Source organism: Equus asinus, chromosome 7, assembly GCF_041296235.1.
Source record: "Equus asinus isolate D_3611 breed Donkey chromosome 7, EquAss-T2T_v2, whole genome shotgun sequence".
Classification (NCBI taxonomy): domain Eukaryota; kingdom Metazoa; phylum Chordata; class Mammalia; order Perissodactyla; family Equidae; genus Equus; species Equus asinus.
This window is the reverse complement of record NC_091796.1, coordinates 62,083,140-62,105,663: the sequence shown is the minus strand read 5'-3', so window position 1 is coordinate 62,105,663 and position 22,524 is coordinate 62,083,140. Positions and strand designations below refer to the sequence as shown.

Genomic DNA, 22,524 nt, shown 5'->3' with positions numbered 1-22,524 from the left:
CTGAGTAGATGTGGCCTAAATCTGAGGGTGAAAGCTCTTGCTAGTTTTAGTTAAATCTTGGGTTAAATCTGTAGAGTCAGAGAACCAAAATGAAGTCAGAGAAATGAATTTCCTGAGCAGAATTAGACTCCATCCCTCTGAACGTCCTTCCATAGTCGGCAAGCTGTATGTGCACGTATTTTTACTGGCTCCTGTGTGTGTGAAAAGCATAATGAGTATGATTTAAAATTCTCTTTTTCAAAATTATCAAAAGGAGAAAACATCACACGACATATCTTGTTGCATGAAATTTAAAATCATAGCAGAAGTTACTTTTCTTTAGCTAATCTTCGACTGAAAATGCTTATCAAAGGCTAATAACTCCTTCCAAGTGTTCTTCTAGGCACGTGCGCTCCTGCACCACGTATTGGGAAAGGCTCTTTCCTCCCCTATCAGATTTCTATAGTTTCAGCCTATTTATTCCATCTCTTGTTAGTCCAAAAAATGTAATCCAGATGTTTTCATGGTGGGAGCCCCAGCAAGCCAGTGTGAAAGGAATCTGGGCCAGTGAATAGAAACAGGGGATATTGCCATTAGAAAGATGTTGTAACTTGATATATTAAAGGGGTCTTTATTTTTCTCCGTTGTTCAAACATTAAACTTTTTTCGTTTTTTGTAATTTGATCTGTTAGACTATTTTTTCAAGGAATGTGGTTAGGGAAAGAAAGTTTAAAAAAACCCCTCCATTATAGTCATCCTCAAACTGTGCCAAGTGGATGACACTGACATTAGTGTCTCGTTGTGCACAGTCCGGCCGGGTCTGTGCTCGGGGCCTGGAAGGACCGCAGGGCAGCAGCCTGAGGGGACGCTGCTGGTTTCACCAACGGGGCGCACAGCAGCGGAGCCCATTCCTGTGTGCGAGGCCGCAGATCATTTGGAACCAATTCAGCGCTTTGGTGTTTTCAGTAATTTTCTTTTCCAAAATGACAGAAATTTGAGTCAACACTAGGGAATGTATTTTACGGAGGAAGGCAGACTGTTTGACATGCGAGAGTTTCTTTTTTGACTTGTTTCAATTATTCTGAGGCCACGTTAGACATTTTATAATTACGTTACCTGCTCTGCTGGTTTCCCTTCCTGAGCCGGCTTTGGAAGCTGAAGGTGGGTCATTTTTATAAAACTACCTCAGAAATAGAAGCAGGCTGTATATTTGCTCACAGGAGATTTAAGGACATGGCTTCTGACCCTTGCCTAGTGTTCTCATTAATACTGGACAGAAAACGTGACTTCTTTAATCTTTAAATGCTCCCTGTCTTTGGCCAGGTAAAGTCAATGCCTGGTTTATGTGGTTTCACATTTGGGACCATGGAAATGTCAGCTCTGCTCCTACGGTCCACAATCTGCTCTGGTCGAAACCAAGAGAGGACATTCTTTCTCTCAGTCTTGTTTTATACTGGCCATCTAGACAAGATGAAGTGCTATCATTACCCAGATATCCACACCACATACGCATGGGGTTCCCACAGTAATAATACTAAAGGTTCTAAGAGACCAAGAGGAGGGGGGAGTAAAGAGCAGCCGGCATTTACTGAGCGCTTACTGTACGGCAGGTACTGCACCCTAAGCGTTAGTTATATTATCCGATTTAATCTCTGTGTGGTCATTTTAATGTCCCTATTACACAGTGAGAAACTAGAGGTACAGACCATTCAACTAGTCAGTTGTGGAATTGGGATAAAAACTCAGAGCCCCTCGTTATGGAGCCTACTCCTGTCACTGGAGCCATGTTGCCTCTTGAGTGACAGGGAACCTCTGACGGTTCGAATGATGGTCACGTTAGTGTTTCAGATAGCTTCTGGCAGAGGGATGTGGGAAATGAGCTGGGAATATTCTGCTCTCGCTGGTGCTTCCTGCCCACTTGAAAAACAACGTTCCTTTGCTTCCCCGCGGTGGTTCCAGGCAGTGGCTGGAAAGCATTTGCTCCTCCTCCTGTCTCCTATCACAACCCCTCCGTCTGCCCGTGACCACAGCCAGCAATCTGAGAAGCATCTTGGACTGTTATTTCTCCCTCTAAGTCTCAAATTCAATCCATCACTGATTCTTGAGAATTTTCCATCATGGGCATTTCTTAAATGCCACCTCTCTTTTGTATCTTACAACTGTTTATCCAGGTTAGTCCTCGATTGTCTGTCACCAGAAATGGTGCGTTGGCCTGATAACTGGTTTCCTTGCCTCCAGCCTGCTCCCCAACCAGCGTCGGCCTCCATACTCCTCCAAATCACTTTTCCGTTTGCCTGTCAGAAAAGATAAATCCCACCTTCTTATTCTTTTGCTTAGAAATGTTCCATGTTACCTCATTGCTTTCAGAATGAAGTCCAGTCCCCTTAGGATATGCTCTGGTCCTCTCCCCCGTCTCTCTCTCTCCCCTCTCCTCCGTGTACACGACGCTCCAGCAACACGAGCTAACTGGAGTTCCCAGACCCACTGGGTCTCCTTGCGTTTGTGTCACTGCTTGAGCACTTTCTTCTATCCAGAGTATCCTTCTATTTCCTCTTGCCCTGGCAAGCTCCTCACCAGTTTTCAGCACTTGGCTCCAGCAGAGTTCAGTTCTCCTCTTTCATGACTGCGTAACACCCAATCTGTGCCCTTTCTTATAGCATTTGACACCCTGAATTAGCATTATGAGTTCATGAAATAGTTGCATGCACTGGACTACCAGATGCCTAAAGGCAAAGAATGGATCTCATGCATCCTTCTCTTCCCAGAGCCGGGCCTATGCTCTCTCTGTTTTATTCTAGGAGGGGCTTTATATATATGCTTCAGTGCATTACAAAGTGTACTTATCAGCAAAGGGTTGCTTGATTAGCTGCATTAGTGCTGTTAGATTGAGAGCTTCTCAAGGGCAAGAAGAAAATCCCCTTTCATTATCATCAGTAGGGGCTAGAGGGTGGCTCAGAATCATGTCCGTTTTTCAGTAAGAGATACATCCTGCCAGGGAGCCCACTGTTTGGCAGGCTCTGGGAGCCATGAGAACATTTGTGTCTGGGCTGGTGGATGGGCCACTCCTTGGAAGGAAAAGGTCAGAGGTGCGAATTCACTGTGGCTGTGCATGTTCAAGGCTGGAAGAATTAGGGTTCTCATGAGAATCAAGTAGAGGCCTGAAGGAAACTGAGGGTTTCACAGTTCTCTTTTTAAGTATCCTTTTTGGAGCAGTTAGTGTCAGTCGGGAGTCGAACTGACTATGACTGCCTGGTGTTAAAGGTAAACTCTGTCAATCAAGGGAGTGGTAGAAAAGGAGTTTGACTTTGAAAAAGAAAGATGGAGAACGGGTGGACTGATAATCAGATGAATTGACAATGTAAAATGTATAACTCAAGTACTACTTATGGAGGCCTAGAGAATTTTTTGAAGTGTTCACACAGTATTCCAAACCTTATGAAGGATTAGGCAAGCATGCAAACGTGGGAAACGCGTACGTCTTGGCATCCAGCTTTGCTGCAGCTGCTCTTGGGGGGTGTCATCGGTCCGCGTGTTGCAGTGAGGTCAGAGTTCTCTTACTGGGATGGTTCTCATTCTGTGTGTGCACGAGCTGAGAGGCATGCATTCGTGGTCTAATTTAGAAATAGCTGACGGGATGGCAGATGGAAAGGATCAGGAAAGAAGGGAAATGGCTGTGTCAGAATCCAGCAGTGCATTCATCACGTGGGGATAGGTTATATTCTGCCAAAACCACGTTAGTGAAACTATGATCTGAGTAAAGAACTTTTATATTTGAGTTGGATTAGCAAGTTATTTCAAGATTAACATTATTCTAAAAGGATTTTAGAAGACAGTTTTTAAAAATTCAATCAGAAAGAGCTATTTTAATTCTTGTGCTGAAAAAAGTTAGTTAGATATTGGCTTTTCAATCTATTTACAAAAATAGTTTATGTAATTCAGTTTTCAAAGGGGAAAAGGGGGGTCTGGTACTAAAAATTCATTGAACATTGACTGTTTTCCTTGATTTTCAGCAATACCGTGAAGAACTGGATGCCAAGTTTAATGCTGATAAATTTAAATGGGACAAAATGTGCCATAGAGAAGCTGCAGTAATGTTGAAAGCGTTTTTCAGAGAACTACCCACCTCTCTCTTCCCTGTGGAATATATACCTGCCTTCATCACTCTAATGGAAAGTAGGTGGAAGAAATGTGAATGGACTAAGATAAAAGGTCAACACAGTGACACAGAGCAGAAGAAAGACTCATAATCCAGTGTGATCATAGAGGCATAGATTTGCTATTTCCTGGCAGCACTCGGTGAAATATTGAGTGCGATGGTAAACAGTCATCTCTCTACAGTATTCATATATCTAAGTCTGGTAGAGATGAGTTAGAGGGTTTTATAATCCTTAAAAGGTAGAGAGGTTTGCAGAAAGACCAGGCTCTTGAGGTTTGAATTTCTGCTCAATCATCTGTTAACCATGCAGTCAACCTTTCTGAGCTTCATTGCTGCGCCTGTAAATTACAAATAATAACTACTTCTCAGGGTTGTGCATATTGAATGAAGACATCTAGAATGTGCCTGATGTGTAACAGTCCTTCAAGAAATAAAGTGTATCTCTCTTTTTCAAATCTAAGGTCCTGAGTCTGATGGTATAGCACACAATAAATGCTGCAAGAAGGTGTTTTGTCTCTGAAAATTACAATATCAAAGTGTTTCTGAAAATTACAAAGTCATATAGATTAGGCCTTAAGTGAAGTACTTGTATAATATCATAGAGACTGGAATGTGTGTATTGTGTTTGTCAGTAGGGGAATAATTGGGCATGGCTTCAGCCTAAGTGTTGAGTATTATGGAGGGTGCGACAAGAAAGAAATTTAGAAAAGTAGAATGAGCTAGATAGTGGGGGCTTTGACTACTAACTTGAGGATTTCGGGGGTCACAAACCAAAATATGTACAAGCATGTTAAGTAAATGGTGATTCTACATTTGCAGAAAAGGGCTGTGGCCAGATTGAGAGGATACACCCCATAAAAAATGGGTTGACCGCTGCTCAGCTCTAGAAAATGATTGCCATGCAGGAGTGAGAGCCAAAATCCAAGCTTTAATGGGAAGACTCTTAATTTGAAAATGTTAGCTACAAATGCAAATTTTAAACACTATGTGAACCTAACAAGTGCAATTGCACCTGCCTGTGTACAACCAGAACTGTGAAGTCCTCACACCACAGTGAGACAAAAGGAGAATCAGATCCTGAGTTGTATGACAAAATTTGTCCTAAAAATTAGTAGGTTCCAAATCGTTAAAATTTTTAACTAATCCAGATTCATAAAATAATCCTTTGTGTCTTCAGAGAATAGAATGCAAGAAGCGAGGCAGTTCTTTTCTAGGCTTTGTCTGTGACCAATATCTCTTTTCTTTGTAAGATGTAGCATTTTTGTTTTATGAGAGAAAATTGCAGAGAAAGAGAGAGGAGCTAGTTCCCTTCATTTTCTTTTTAATTCAGATACTGTATTTTTTTAGTTCAACAATTTCCTGTTGGTGCTTTTTAAGGATTTTCTATTTATCTGCTGAGATGGCCTATCTTTTGATTCATTATAAGCATATTTGTCTTCACATGCTTGTTTATCTTTAAGCAGACAGTTTGCATGGCTGAACTCAAATGGACAATGGTCTTTTGCACAGCAGCTCAACTCACTCCCGTTTCAGTTATACAATTCTTACTTGTGCTACTCCACACATGCATGGTTCATGGATCAGCTAAGATTTCGGTGAATTTTGTGCAGAATCAGGATCTTCCATCTCTTGACCTCTGCTTCCTGGGCTTCTCCCATAACTTCCCAGTGGCTGTTGTTGCTCTGACCTCTGTCGTCTAGTTGTTCAGGCCAGAAAGACCGGGGTTTCCTTGTGGAGCTTTAGCCACCTCATGCAGCATTGACCTCAAACTAAAAGCTAGAAAAATGGGACATTCTCCCTGTGCCATTCCCTAATTTGAAACGTCCAGTCCTCTCCTAGGTCTGCCTGCTTTTGTCCATCCTTCACTGCCTCAGGTAGTTGTTTTTTGTGCTTTGTCCAGTTTGTTGTCTTCAGGAGTTTGATCGTGGAGGAGCTTACTCAGTTGTGCCAGAAACAGAATTGCCTGCTTTATTTGTAAGTCTGAAAGACACAGGGTTTTCTGTAAAGAAAGGTTTTTGCTGCCCTGGAGAATGGGCTCCTGGGTTACTAGCTTTGCCTTGGCCTCTGGTTTGTATACTAAACAATTCATCAGTATGAACCGCCACAGAGGATTGTTTTTCTTTGGTGTTGTGAAATCATGCAAGGAGGAGTCAAACCTCTAATGCCAGACTTGTTCAGAGAATCATATTTAAGAAAAGTGTGCAAAGAAATTAGTTCTCCTTAACATCATTGTTCCCTATCTGACTGCATTCTCTTGAAGGGAGAGGCTCTGGGAGATAACCTGAAAAGGTTCACAGAGCAGTCCACATTTCTTTGTATGATTTTGAAAGTGGAAACTACTATATTGCAATGATTGATGTGATAGCACCAAGCCTGCAGGAAGCCCAGAGTTCTGGGCTGCTCCCAGCAGGGAAATGGCCTTTTTGCCGCCTAGAGTAAGTGCTAGTTGTAAGGAGATTTTTTTAAGGGAGAACTGTGGACGTGTGTGTGTGTGTGTTTAAGCTGCCCTTCTTTGTACTCCAAAATGGAATTCGGAGAATGTAGAGTCATTTCCACTCATGTAATTACTTTCTCTTTTTTCTTTTTAAACGTGGCCCAAAAACTGCCCATAAAATTAAAAGACAGTTCATCAATCATATCTTAAGATACTTTCATGAAGGTTTAGTACCTCTCTGGAAAAATACAGTCATGTGCCGTATAACAACATTTTGGTCAATGACATTTATGGTGGTCCCATAAAATTAGTACCATGCGGCCTAGGCATATAGTAGGCTCTACCCTCTAGGTTTGTGTAAGTACACCCTATGATGTTCACACAATGACAAAATCTACTAACGACACATTTCTCAGAATGTGTCCCCATTGGTAAGCAACGCCTGACTATAATGACCTCAGGAAAATAAACACTCTTAACTAGGATGCAGTAAATGAATTAACTACCAACTATTAACCAGAAAACAAGGGAGAGCCAGGTTTCCTAAGGAAAATGAAAATGGATTATTTGCTAGTTTAGATTTTTTAATCTTAAAGAGAACTTCATAATTCCTCTGAAACTGGTGGAAAGACAGAGCCTGCATCTGCATCTGCGGTCCACCCCCAACAGAGGTTTTTTTTGGGTTGCATTGGAAGATTATAGATAGCCCTTCGCCAGCACTTTATATTTTAAAATAATGCCTTATTTGTCCCTAAATGCTTTGTACCGAGATGTTCTCCTGATAACTCCTGTTATTCGGGCAAATTTATGTCAATGTGCATTAGCTATTTTCAAGAACATCCTGGACCTGTGTTGTTTTTGTTTACAAAGTTGACATAAATTTCTAAAAATCCACATAGGGATTGTACTGAGGCAATATGATACGATTCTATAAATACTCCTTCCAACTGTTTCTTCATTTCTTGGCCATATACATCAGTCAAGTACTGCTAACTCAGGTGCACACAGCCTCGTGTAACCTAGTAGCCTGTCACGAGAGTGTTTCCACTACCGTAAAGCTAAGTAACTTTACAGGCAGCTGCCTGCCTTTTATCCTTTGAATTTAAGTAGATAGAGCTTTGTCAACTGGAGAACTCCCCCGGAATTGGAACATACTGCTTCCGCCCGGAACTCCCCACTGGGAGGCCATTGTGAGGAGAGTACAGACAGAGCGAGGCCTGGATGCCCTGCTATACTCACGTTTTCAGCACAGCTAGTTGTGGATTATCCATTTGTGGCTGGAATCCCTAAAATCCTTTCCTTAAACTGGGAAAAGAGCCAGCGTTGAGAACACAAGTATAAACCCACCCAATGGCGCCATCTTCCGTCATTGTCAGGAATAAAATACTCAAGAATCTCCAAAGATCAAACTACAGTCACCTTCCCCAAATGTCCATCTCAGATCTAGACAGATCTTCCTTCAACATCTGTGCAGGTACTGATGCGAACACTCCACACAGGCTAACTCATTTAATCTGCATAACAGCCCCGGGAGGTGGGTGTGGTGACTACTCCCATTTTACAGGTGATAAAATGGAAGCGATGAGGTGTTACGTAAATAGTCTGCCCATGTCACTCAGTGACTAAGTAGTAGATGCAAGATTTGAGCCTGATTCTGGCATCTGTGCTCCTGATAATTATACTTTGCTCCTCATTATGTGAAAGCAAGATTTCTTTTCTCTTGAATTCAGCATCAGGCCTTCTGTGTATAGCATAAAAGTAAAGCAAGGTCTGTAACAGTACTTTGAAAAGGGAAATGTTGGACAAATCTGGAGTTATTTAGAAGGTCTCGTTGGCTACCTGCCTCTACAATGGCATCGTGGGTTGTAAAAGAGGAGTTGATAGACTGAGACTGCTGTGCAACCAACAAATTTACGTTGTCGGGCACAAAACCTGAGTCTTTACCACGGAAAGCTGTCAGGAGCCCTCCTATGCTGCCAGCTGTTAGCAAGAAACGCTGTCAGAATGCGTCAGTGTTGTTCCAAATGAGTGGTTATTTCTGTTTTCTTGTTAGGAGAGCCTCCCATCAAAGTGCAGTTCCAAGCCGTACACCTCATGGTCATGGCGCTGCCTGATGCCAACAGGGACACAGCCCAGGTACGTTGATCAACCTCATGCTCTGTCATTGGCTCTTACTGATCAGAGGAGATGGCTCAGATGGAAAAATGAGAACCGAGATGACAATTTACTAAGCCAGCTTAGCATGCTGCAAACCTTTTGCCTTTCCGTGTTCCCACTGCTGTTCTCCTGAGGAAGACAGGAAAGAATCTAAATCCTAGAATCTTCTTTGAACACTTTAGCTTCATTCATTCAATCTATTAGGAGACATTGAGTGTCTCTGACATCCCAGGCACCGGGCTGGGGTTAGGAGCAGGAGAAGTACAAATGGAAGACTTGAATTGAATGATGTCAGAAATCAATGAGACCGTTATGTTAGTTGTAGAGTTAAAGCTCTGTCGTCGTTGGTCCTCAGCTGCTCACTTGGGTCTGGTGGCTGAGATCCGAGCAGTATCTTTGGCGAGGAAATTTGAAATCACTGATTTAAATGAATTTCTAAAATGTTCGTGCCTTACAATTTATGAAGATAATTCAATTTAAAGAATTCTAGAATCTCAGAATTTTAGAGGTCACCTAATAGGATCTTGTCATTTTGTGGATTAGGAAAATTACACTCAGAAAAGTGACTTCTCCATTAACATAAAATAGAACATTTGATAGAATCATATTCCGTAGTTCTTCATCCCAAATATCTCTCCCTTTATTTCAAATTCATTTCTTTGCCATATGTTGATAAAAATCAGTTTCTCTTGCTATTTTGATATTGACTCTGTGTACATGGGAAATTTGCATAAGTACAACAGGTGTTTGGAATCTTTGAAATGAAATTGAGGTAAGGATGAATTGAAAAGAGCCTGTCATTTTGAGGCCAGTAAACATAATGCTGAAAACAAATATGATTCTTAGTGCTTCCTCTTATCAGACATTCAATTTGGTGAGGACCTTTCCTCCTACATAGAGAAAACGTCTATGTCAATTATAGTGTACCCTCAGCCCAAGGATGGGGATTGCCTATGGCATAAGAATGTCTGTTTTTAATACAATTTGGTAACTTTTCAAAAGCTGGAAACTTATTTGCTTGGTTTTTGGCTTTGTCTGAACAGTGTTCTTTTATTAAAAAAAGACTAAAACAAAAGACTGTCTGGATCAGATATGTGGATCAAAATGTCATCTACCCTTTCGTATAACTGAGCATGCAGCAATTATCAAATTCAATACATTTCTAATAGAAGATCCTCAAGAAACAACACGGGACTGGTGAAGATGATATACACACACGCTCTCTCGCTCTCTCTCTTCCATTCTAAATTGTGGCTGGAAGGAAGATTGAAGCTAGCATGGTGTACAGATGAAGAGCTCTGGCTCAGGAATCAGGTTTCCTTGGGTCAAAGCCTGGCTCTCCCACTTAATTAACTGATGATGGGCAAAGTGCTCAGTCCCTTGCCACCTTACTTTCCTCAGTGACATTAATAAAACCATACTAATAATAATTAAGAAACTCAACATTTTAGCCCCTGTGAAATACCTCACAGGGTCTAGAATGATGATAAAATGAATGGATTTATATAAAGTACTAAGGATAATGCCCAGCTTAAAATAAACCCTGGAATAAATGTTACCTATTATTACTATTATGTGCTGTCCATATTCTCATTACAAATACTGTAGCAGAATTCAATCTTGGAAAACCGAACAGCATTTCCTTTCCTTTTAGGATTTCAGTCCTCTTGGTGAATTTCAAAACGTTCTGATAAGCATCTATATTTTGGTGGCTCAGCCAAACTTTGATCAAGCTCTCTCAAATGTTTTTTGTTTTTGTTTTTTTAAGGCTGAGAACAGCTGCATGTGAGCGTTTTCCTTTGGTCTGTTGAAGATTCCAAAATTGAAAAGCAATAGAAAGATGATATCCCAAAAATAAAATTTTAAAAAATTCTCATTTGAGTTTACCTTTGGGCTAAGGAATGAGATACTCAGGTTTTTTAAAAAGAGTTTTCCTTTCCCAAGGAAATAGTAAATAGTTCTCAATAGTTGTGCTTTAAATTAAGGGTGTTTTTAGAGTTACTTTTCTTCCTTCACAACAACACTGCATTTCATATTTATTGGAGCTGCAGGGTTTTCTCTTCCGAGTTTATTATTTAATTTTAGTATTTATCACATTTATTCAGGATAAAGGAAAATAAAGAAATGCAGACTCTTCTTTCTTTTTTTTTTTTCTTATTTTATTTTTTTCCTTTTTCTCCCCAAAGCCCCCCAGTACATACTTGTATATTCTTCATTGTGGGTCCTTCTAGTTGTGGCATGTGGGATGCTGCCTCAGCAAAGTTTGATGAGCAGTGCCATGTCCGTTCCCAGGATGCAAACCAACGAAACACTGGGCCGCCTGCAGCAGAGCGCGAGAACTTAACCACTCAGCCACGGGGCCAGCCCCTTTTTTTTTTTTTAAGATTTTATTTTTTTTCCTTTTTCTTCCCAAAGCCCCCCGGTACAGAGCTGTATATTCTTAGTTGTGGGTCCTTCTAGTTGTGGCATGTGGGACACCACCTCAGCATGGGTCAATGAGCAGTGCCATGTCCGCACCCAGGATTCAAACCAACGAAACACTGGCCCGCCTGCAGTGGAGCACGCGAACTTAACCACTTGGCCACGGGGCCAGCCCCGAGAAATGCAGACTCTTATTTATAGAGACTCCAGTATAATGAACTCCATAAAAATGGAGCTACTTCTGTGCAGCAGACAATTGGAGAAGCTGTTCACATTTCTTATTAGCGTTTTTGAGCAATGAAAGGGAAACGTGACACATTTAACCGTTCTATACTTCTGACAGTTTTCCAGAGGTGCCGTCAATGGGTGTAGAAATGAATGACAGCAACCAGTGGTGCCTTTTGATAATTTACAATAGTGTGACACAGTGCTGTTTCTTGTTAGGCCCTTATGACATTCTTCAATAAAGTGATTGCCAACGAATCAAAAAACCGAATGAGTATATGGAACATTTCTACTGTAATGGCGCCAAACCTTTTCTTCAGTAGAAGCAAACATTCTGATTATGAAGAATTACTGTTAGCAAACACTGCAGCCCACATCATCCGCCTGACGCTTAAGTACCAGAAAATTTTGTGGAAGGTGAGTAACAATGCGATGCCTGTGATGTTCTCCTCTCCTCAGAAGTCCACCAGCACGCAGGAAATGTCAGGGCTCCTTGAGCAAGCAGTGCCTGCAGTCACAGGGAGGAAATATGACAAGATAATCCCAGGTTGCTTGTGGCATCTTTATCCACTCTTTAGGGCTGCTCCTGAACACATTCTCCCTTTTAAGCAGGAATCCTAGTAGATTTTTCTAATCTTTATTAGGACAGATGCCGTGGTTCCTGGTTACCATTACTGAAGACCGAATCTATTAGGGGGATTGAATTCAAGTGTTTTCCTTCTAGTCAAGCTGTGCTTTCTCTCCAGGTTCCATCTTTCTTGATCACTCAAGTCAGAAGAATGAATGAAGCCACCATGCTGTTCAAGAGGCAGCTCCCAAGTGTCAAAAAGCTGCTCAGGAGGAAGACCATAGAACGAGAGGTAAAGGCAGTGAATGGACATGCAAATGTTGGTACCACCCTGGCTTTTATTTCTCAAAGTGAGGCACAAAATAGCTTGCAATTTAGAACCAAACATTTTGTATTCTCACAAAGTATCAAACAGTCCTGTGACTGTAAACATTCTGGAAATTGTGTCCATGACAGAGTACTGTGACCTTTCCATTTTGTTGAATTATGTGCTTTTTGATTGAAGTCCTTTAAATATCTCTTATTGTAAAGATTGTTTAACATTCTGTTAGGTATTTAAGGCTAAAATGGTTCTCACAAAAGCAGGAATTCGATGTTTTAGTCCCTGTGAACTAGATTTAAGGGCAATCCAGTATATCTAATAAATAGAGAAAGAGATTTCTTTAGCGATTGGATTCTAAAAGAATATCTAATCCTCAAGCTGTTTTGTGTAAATTCGTTGCATTCCAAAGAACTTTTGCCTTAGCAAGGTTGTTTTGGGAGGTGCGTAACGGAAACAGCTTTTAGAATTATCTTTATTTTTTAATTTAATCTGAGGATGATCATGATAGATAGATGCAGAAATACATAAAATTCACTTTGCCCTGAAAGGAACTTATACCTAATGTGGGAGAGAAATGTAGACAAGAGCCATGAATATGCGTTAAATGCCAGACCAGTTGTGCAATGTGCCAGGACCATGCAAAAGAGAAAGAACTGTGCTCCAACATGGGAAACTGGATGACTTCACGGAGGAAATGGCATTTGAGCTGCATCTTGAAGGATGGATAGCATTTTGAAGAAAACGGGAATGTTCGACCGGGAAAGGAACAGGAAATGCCAAGGCAGTGAGGCGGAAGTGTTGTGACTGTCACAGTCACGGTGAATGGCTGCACTCCCTTACTGATGACGGGCAAAGGCACTTCAGATCAATAGAACCAGCACTCTAAATCTGGGAAAAGAAATGCTTTTAGTTTGTTTTAATTGAGAAAAAAATCACACAACATAAAATTCACCATTTTTAATTTATTTATTATTTTTAGTTATTATTTTTTATTCTAACTATTTCAAAATTCACTGGCTTTAGTATATTCACAATGTTGTACAGCCATCACCACTATCTAGTTTCAGAATATTTTCACCATCCCCAAAAGAAACCTCATACCAATTAAGAACTCACACCCTGTTTCCCCCTCCCCATAGCCCCTGATAAATGCTAATCTACTTTCTGTCTTTATGAAATTACCTATTCTGGACATTTCATATAAATGGAATTGCAAGTAATGTGTGGTCTTTTGTGTCTGACATCTTCCACTTAGCATAATGTTTTCGAGGTTCATCCATGTTGTAGCATGGATCAGCACTGCATTTCTTTTTTTCATTTGTTTTTGCATCTCTTTGTTTTTTTAAGATTGGCACCTGAGCTAACAACTGTTGCCAATCTTTTTTTTTTTTTCCCTTTCTGCTTTATCTCCCCAAATCCCCCCGGTACATAGTTGTATATCTTAGTTGCAGGTCCTTCTAGTTGTGGCATGTGGGACGCCACCTCAACGTGGCCTGATGAGCCATGCCATGTCCACGCCCAGGATCTGAACCAGCGAAACCCTGGGCTGCCACAGCTGGAGCGTGTGAACTTAACCACTCGGCCACGGGGCCAGCCCTTCCTCTCTTTTTTTAACAACCTTATTGAGATATACTCCACATATCATACAGTTCATCTATTTAAAGTGTATGATGCAGTGTTTTTTTGTATATTCACAGATATTTGCAACCATTAATGCAATCAAGTTTAGAACATTTTCATCACTTCAAAAAACCCCATACCCTTTGGCTATCATCCTCCTAAACTGCCCCCTCCCACCTCATTTCCTCCCACCGGCCCCAAGCAACAGCTGATCTACTTTCTGTCTCTATGGAGTTCCCTATTCTGGACTTTTAAAGAATGAAATCATGTAATGTGTGGTCTTTTGTGACTGGCTTATTTCACTTACATTATATTTTCATGATTCATCCAGGTTGTAGTATGTATCAGTACTTCCTTCTTTCTTATGGCTGAATAATATTTCATTATATGGATATACCACATGTTGTTTAACCATTCATCCATTGATGAACATTTGGGTTGATTCGTCCTTTGGTTGTTATGAATAATGCTGCCATAAACATCCACATACAAGTTTCTGTGTGGACATGTATTTTCATTTCTCTTGGATATATGTTGGGTCCTATGGCAACTCTGTGTTGAATCATTGAGGAACTGCCAAACTGTCTTCCATAGCAGCTGCACCATGTTGTATTTCCACCAGTAATGTACTGTGAGGACTCAGAATTCTCTGTGTCCTCACCAACACTTGCTATTATCAGAATTTTTCATTCTAGCCATCCAAGCAGGTATGAAGTGATATCTCCTTGTGGTTTTGATTTGCATTTCTCTGATGACTGATGTTGTCAAGCATCTGCTCGTCATCTTATTGGCCATTTGCATACCTTCTTTGGAGAAATGTCTGTTCACCTCTTTTGCCCAATTTTTGATTGGGTTGTTTTTTATTATTAAGTTGTAAGAATTCTTCATATATCCTAGATACAATTATCGGATATCAGATGTATGATTTGAAAATATTTTTTTCCCATTCTGTGTATTGTGTTTTCAGTTTCTTGATTATGTCCTTTGATACACAAAGGTTTTTAATTAGGATGAAGTATAATTTATCTACTATTTCTTTTGTTGATCATGCTTTTATTTTCATATCTGAGAATCCTTTGTCAAATCCAAGATCGTAAAGATTTAATCCCACACTTTTTCGCATGTGGTTATCCAGTTGTCCCAGCACCATTTGTTGAAAAGACCTCTTTCCTCAATTAATAGTCTTGGCACTCTTATCAAAAGTTAATTGACCATAGATGTATGAGTTATTTCTAGACTCTTAATTCTATTCCATTGGTCTATATGTCTGTCCTCATGCCAGTACAACACTGTTTTGATTACTGTAGTTTTGTTGTAAGTTTTGAAATTGAAAATCTGAGTCTTCCAACTTTTTTTTTTCCAAATAACTTTGGTTATTTTGGGTCTTATGCATTTCCATATGAATTTTAGAATCGACTTTTCCATTTCTGCAAAAAGGTAGTTGGAATTTTGATAGAAATTGCATTGAATATGTAGATTGATTTGGGAAATATTGCCTTCCTAATAATACTAAGTTTTCTAGTCCATGCAAGTATATCTTTCCATTTATTTAGGTTTTCTGTAATTTCTTTCAGCAATGTTGTATAGTTTTCAATGGACAAGTCTTGTACTTCCTTGATTACGTTTATTCCTAAGAATCTTATTCTTTTTATTTTTTAAAAGATTGGCACCTGAGCTAACAACTGTTGCCAATCATTGTTTTCTTCTTCTTCTCCCCAAAGCCCCCCAGTACATAGTTGTATATTCTACTTGTAGCTCCTTCTGGTTGTGCTATGTGGGACGCCACCTCAGCCTGGCCTGATGAGCGGTACCACGTCCACACCCAGGATCCAAACCAGTGAAACCTTGGGCTGCTGAAGTGGAGCACGCGAACTTAACCACTTGGCCACAGGGCCGGCCTCTGTTCTTTTTAATACTATCATAAATGGAATTGTTTTCTTAATTTCTTTTTCTCGGATGGTTAGCTGTTGGTGTATGGAAATACAGCTGATTTTTTGTCTATTGATCTTACATCCTGAAATTTTACTGAAATCATTTATTAGCACTAAACGTTTGGTTTTGTGTGTGTAAATTCTTGAGGATTTTCTCTATATAAGGTCATGTTATCTGTGCATAGAGTTAGTTTTCCGTCTTCCTTTCCAGTCTGGATGCCTTTTATTTCTTTTTCTAGCTTAACTGCCCTGGCTAGAATATCAGATAAGAAGGTAAGCGCAGAGATGCTTATCTTATTCCTGATTTTAAGGGGGAAGCTTTCAGTCTTTCACCATTAAGTATGATGTTATATGTGGAGTTTTCATAGATTTCCTTTATCAGATTGAGAAAGCTCCCTTCTATTCTTAGTTTGCTGGGTGTTTTTACCATGAAAGGGTGTTGAACTTCATCAAATACTTTTTCTCCACCTATTGAGATGACCATAGGGGTTTTTTCCTTCATTCTATCGTTATGATGTATTACCTTGATGGGTTTTCATATGTTGAACTAACCCTGCATTCTTAGGATAAATTCTATTTGGCCAAGGTGTATAATCTTTTTAATATGCTGCTGGAGAGGTTGCTAGTATTTTGTTGAAGATTTTTGCATCAACATTCATAAGGGGTATTGGTCTATGGTTTTCATTTCTTGTCATGTCTGTGACTTTGGTATCAGGGCAATACTGGCCTTATAGTATGAGTTAGGAAGTGTTCCCTTCTCTTCACTTTTTGCAACAGTTTGTGAAAGATTAACGTTAATTCTTCTTTAAACATGTGGTAGAATTCACCAAGGAAACCATCTGGTCCTGGACTTCTCTTTGCAGAATTTTTTTTTTGATTACTGACTAAATCTCTTTACTTGTTATAGCTCTATTCACATTTTCTATTTCTTCTTGAGTCAATATTGATAGTTTGTATGTTTCTAAGATTTTCTCTATTTCATTTAGGTTATCTAATTTGTTGGCATATCAATTGGTCATAGTACAGATGGTCCCCAACTTAGAATGGTTTGACTTACAATTTTTCAGCTTTATGATGGTGAGAAAACAATACACATTCAGTAGAAACCATGGTTCGAAATTTGAATTTTAATCTTTTCCTGGGCCAACAACATGCAACCCGATCCTCTCTCATGATGCTGGGCAGCGGCAGCCAGCCCCAGTTCTCAGTCAGCCGTGTGATCCTGAGGGTAAACAACCGAAGCTCTACAGTGCACTGTGTTGCCAGCGGTTTTTGGATGGGTACCAATACAACCATCCTGTTTTTCACTGTCAGCACAGTATTCAATAAATTACATGAGATATTCAATACTTTATTATAAAATAGGCTTTGCATTAGATGATTTTGCCCAGTTGTAGGCTAATGTAAGTGTTCTGAGCACGTTTAAGCTAGGCTAGGCTAAGCTATGATGTTCAGTAGGTTAGGTGTATTAAATGCATTTTCAACTTGTGATTTTTTTTTTGATTTATGATGGATTTATCGGGATGTAACCTCATTGTAAGTCAAGGAGCATCTATATTCTCTTATAATTCTTTTTATTTCTGTAAGGTTGGTGGTAATGTCCCCATTTATATTCCTGATTAATAATTTGAATCTTCTCTCTTTTTTCTTGATCAGTCTAACTAAAGTTTTGTCTATTTTGTCGATCTTTCTGAACAGCCAATTTTTCTTTCATTGATTTTCTCTTTTGTTTTTTACTCTCTGGTTCTTTTTAAGACTCTAATCTTTATTATTTCCTTCCTTATGCTTGTTTTGAGTTTAGCTGACCATTTTTAGTTTCTTAGGGTGGAAGTTTAGGTTATTAATTTGAGAGATGTCTTTTTTTAATGTAGGCATTTACGTCTATAAACTTTCCTCTGAGCACTACTTCTGCTCCATCCCATAAGTTTTGGTATGCTGTGGTCCATTTCAAAGTATTTTCTAATTTCCCTTTGACCCATTGGTTATTTAGGAGTATGCTATTTACTTTCCACATATTTGTGAATTTTCCAAATTTCCTTCTGTTCCTGATGTCTCATTTCATTCCGTTGTGTTTGGAGAACATACTTTGTATTATTTCGATATTTTAAAATTCACTGAGACTTGTTTTGAGGTCTAACATATTATCTATCCTGAATAACCGTCTATGTGTACTTAAGAAGAGTGGACTGTGGTGGTGTTGGGTGGAATGTTCCAGAGACGTCTGTTAGGCCTAGTTGGTTTACTACATTGTTTAAGTCTTCTGTGTCCTTTCTGATCTTCTGTCTGCTTCTCTCCATTGTTGCAAGGGAGATATTGAAGTCTCCAACTATTGTAGAACTGTTTCTCCCTTCAATTCTTTCTTTTTTTTTTTTTTGGCTATCTGTCTTAGTTCCTCAATTCCTCCATTAATGCCTTCATTTACATAAAATAAGTATTTTCTAATGTACCACTTTAATTATTTTTGAATTATCTCCTTAGTGGTTGCTTTGGGGATTATAAGTAACATCTTAATTTATAACAATCTAGTTCATTTTAATACCACCTTGAATTCAAAAGTATATAAAAATTTTCTGCCTGTATACATCTGCCCCCCCCACTTTATTCTGTTATTGCCACAAATTATGGCTTTATAAATTGTGTGCCCATCCTCATAGATTTATAATTATTGCTTTATGCACTTGTGTTTTAAGTAAGATAGGGAAAAAGTGGAGTTATAAACAAAAAATACATTAATACTGTCTTTTATATTTATCTATATAGTAATCTGTACTGGTATTCGTTATTTCTTCATGTGGATTTCACCTACTGTCTGTTATCCTTTCATTTCAGCCTAGAGGACTCTCTTTAGTATTTCTCATAGGGTAGGTTTGCTAGAAATGAACCGTGTCAGCTTTTGTTTATCTGGGAATGTCTTAATTTCACCTTCATTTTTTAAAGACTATTTTGCCAGATCAAATTTTGGTTGTCACTTTTTCCCTTTCAGCACTTTGAATATGTCATCTGTCTTCCTGCTTCTATATGCTGGAAAATCAACTGTTAATCTTACTGAGTGTCTCTCGTGCCTGATGAGTTGCTTTCTCTTTTGCCGTTTTCAAGACTCTCTCTTTGTATCTGTCTTTAGACAGTTTGATTATGAAGATTCTTGGTCTGGATCTCTTTGAGTTTATCCTATTTGGAGTTTGTTGAGCTTTTTGGATAGGTAGATCAATGTCTTTCAGCAAATTTTGGGAGTTTCAGCTATTGCTACTTCAGATATTCTTCCTGTCCCTTTTTCTCCTCTCCTTCTGGAACCCTCGTTAGGTGTATGTTGGTGCACTTGATGTTGCTCCACAGTTCTCCTTAGGGTCTATTCACTTTTTTCCATTCTTTTTTCTTCCTGTTCCTCACACTGGAAGTTTCGAGTGACCTGTCTTCAAATTGCTGATTTTTTCTCCTGCCTCCTTGAGTCTGCTGTTGAGCCTCGTTTTTATTTCAATTTGACTTTTCAGCTCCAGAATTTCTATTTGGTTCCTTTTTATAATTTATACCTCTTTATTGATATTTTCTATTTGATGAGATATCAGTCTCATGGTGTTGTTTAGTTCTTTAGACGTGTTTTCCATTAGTTCTTAGAATGTATCTAAAATAGCTGATTTGAAGGCTTTTTCTAGTAAGTCCAATGTCTATGCTTCTGTTGATGAAAATAATCCATAACCAATCTATAAATGACAATTTGGGTGAGTTTATTCTGAGCTGAAATCTGAGGACCATGGCCTGGGGCCTTTCTTCCTGAAGGAAAAAAGGGCACCAAAGAAGTGGGGTGCACAGAGCGGTTATATACCCCCAGAGAGGATGTTTCACATAGGATTGAAATGTCCCTTTTCCAATAGTCGCGAGACGGCTCTGTCGGCACCGCGATTGATGGAAACAGCAGGGAGGTCTTCTGTCTCAGTGAACACAGCAGGGTGGCAGTCTGTTGTCTTGAGCTGGGTGGTCACAGGTGAGCTGGGTGGTCAAAGGTGAGTGCAGCAATCAGTTCCTAGCCTAAGGAAAGATGCTTATCCCTAAGGAAATGCCAATGTTGGGGGAAGTTGCACGTTTATCTCAAGGGCCTTTGTTCTGGCCATAGGAAATGTCTAAGCAGATATACAATGCGTGCTCAACAGCCACAGTCAGGCCCTTTTGGGAAAAAACAAAGTCAGGCCGAATTAGATTTATACCAAATGGCTTCCTCATATACTCCAATATATCCTATTGCTTGCCATTTTTATTTGTCACTTCCTTAAAGAGTTTCTTTTGAAACTACTTTTTTCCCTGTATATGGGACATATTTTCTTCCATTTTTTGCCTGCCTCATAATTGTTTCTTGAAGAATAGCCATTTTGAATGTTATAATGTGACAGCTTTGGAAATAAGATATTCCCCTTCCCCAGGGATGGTTGTTGCTGCTTGATGTAGCTGTTGTTCATTTTTTTAGTGATTTTTCTGCTGAACTAATTTTTTTTTAAAGATTGGCACCTGCACTGACATCTGTGGCCAGTCTTTTATTTCTTCTCCTTCTCCCCAAAGCCCCCAGTACATAGTTGTATATTCTAGTTGTGAGTGCCTCTGGTTGTGTTATATGGGACACCGCCTCAACATGACCTGATGAGCGGTGCCATGTCCGCGCCCAGGATCCGAACCAGTGAAACCCTGGGCCACCAAAGTGGAGCGTGTGAACTTAACCACTCGGCCACAGGGCTGGCCCCATCTGCTGAACTAATTTTGTAAAGTTTGCATTCTTTGTTTTGTGTGGCTACTGAAGTCTCTGTTCCATTAGTTTAGTGGTTAGCTAATGTTTTCAGAGATTTTTTTCTTAAATACCTGGAACCAAAAAAAGTCTCCCAGTCTTTGCAGATGAGCTCCGTGTGTTTGCTGGGACACACCTTCACCATTCAGCCAGGCAGTTTACAGCTCTATCTGAGCCTTCACTTCCTGCTTGAACAGAGCCTGAAGGTCAGCCAGAGGTGAGAGCTTAAGTTCTTTTCAGGTCTTTCCTGAATATGTGCGTGGTCCTGGGCATGCACATGGCCTTCTGGATTCTCTGGAATACGTTGGAGCTTTTCAAAGACTTTATTACCCAAAGCATCTCAAGCTCTAGGCTTGCCTCCCAAGCTTTTTAGTTAATATGTGGTTTCCCCCAACCCTTGTCCACTGCACCAGGCAGCAGTGGCTAAAACACTTGCCTGTAAATGTTTTCAACGTTATGCCACTTTCGCACTGGTCAAGTTCCAAGTTAGTCAAGATAAAGGTGAGCCTTTTGAGCCAGGCTTCCAGGGAGCCACCAGATAGGTCAGAGCAGAAACATAGAATTCTTTGAAATGTGGTCTATTCTGCTCACTCCAGTACCTATGCCAGGAATATAGGCTGTTATTTTCAAGACCATCACTGAGCAAGAGAACTGAGATGGGAAACTGTACGTTAAAATGCCACAAAGTTCACTGTTCTTATCAAGATTCAACAGCTTTTCTTAAGCACTCCCGTGGTTGCAACTTTTGAGTTAGGGTCCAGGTTCTGAAAAAGTTGATACTGCCCGTTTTTGCCAGTTTTTTCATTGCTTTGATGGAGGGACAGACTACTGGAGTCCTCACTCTACCATTTTCACTCTGGAAAATGTTAATGGTGTAAGTTTGCTATCTGTGGAGCTGGAGTTGAGGTCAGGTCACTTTGCCAACTGCTACTATATGTGCTGGGGTGAATTAAAGTCTTTCTCTGAGCCTCAGTTTCCTTATATTATAAATTGGAGGGAAAAGTAATGATATCCTTTTCGCAGAGTTGTCATTAGCATCAACTCACAGAATGTGAGTGGAAAGCACTATGTAAACTATATGATGCCATAGGAATTTCAGTTATTTGCATGGTTCAATTGTAAACCAAACCAAGTAGAACTTAAAGGTTATAAGTACCATGGAAGCAAGCTCTTAAAGATGAAGACATAGTCTTTCTTCAGTCCTGTTGTACTCTGCCGTGTTTTTATTTAATTTTTATTGGAATAGACAGTTCATTAACAGGTTACAAAATTCAAAACATTGAAAAGGGAAAAACTATAGAATAAAAATTGGCCACCTCTGACTTCCCCTCCTGGAGGCAAATAACGTCACCATGACAGGGCGTGTGCTGGCAGGAACGTGCAGGTGCGTATACTTCCAGAGAGGCACTGTGCACTTACCAGCAAATACGAACGTATGTTCTTCCTCCTTTTCGACAGGAATGATAACGTGCATGAAGCTGGTCCACGCTGTGCTGTGTTGACTTATGAAATCACGGGGATTATTCCCCAGCGGTCCAGAAAGCCTTCTTCTTTGCTTCTTTCGCCTGATATTCTATAGACACACCATAACTTATTTAAGCGTTTCCATATTATTGAACAGTTAGATTGTGTCCAACATTTTGCTATTAAAATTTATTCATTTATTCATCAGTGAATAAACTTGTATATATGCCGTTTCTCACAGATAAAGTAATTTGTAGGATAAATTTATAGGTGTGGAATTGTTGGGTCAAAGTGCATGTAAATTTTATAATTTGATAAATATCACCAAAATGTTTTCCATAAAGACTGTACCAGTTTTAACACTTTTAACCGCAGCATATGCTTGTTTTCCCATCCTAAAGACTAAATGTGTTTTGTTTAGGTTACAAGCCCCAAGACTTCGAAGGTACTACAAAAATCATCCTCTTCAAGAAGAATGG

The 22,524-nt window shown here is 39.7% G+C and overlaps 1 protein-coding gene across 8 annotated transcripts in view; it reads left to right on the top strand.

The window, feature by feature from the left end:
• The window catches only part of ARHGAP28 (Rho GTPase activating protein 28), a 216,096-nt gene that overhangs the window by 170,341 nt on the left and 23,231 nt on the right, over positions 1-22,524 (top strand). For all 8 annotated transcript variants that reach the window (XM_070513588.1, XM_070513586.1, XM_070513589.1 and 5 more), the window contains 5 exons: positions 3,990-4,152; positions 8,623-8,705; positions 11,592-11,789; positions 12,119-12,232; positions 22,467-22,523. In XM_070513588.1, coding sequence (XP_070369689.1) covers positions 3,990-4,152; positions 8,623-8,705; positions 11,592-11,789; positions 12,119-12,232; positions 22,467-22,523 — 615 coding nt within the window. The remainder of the gene's footprint in view (positions 1-3,989; positions 4,153-8,622; positions 8,706-11,591; positions 11,790-12,118; positions 12,233-22,466; position 22,524) is intronic.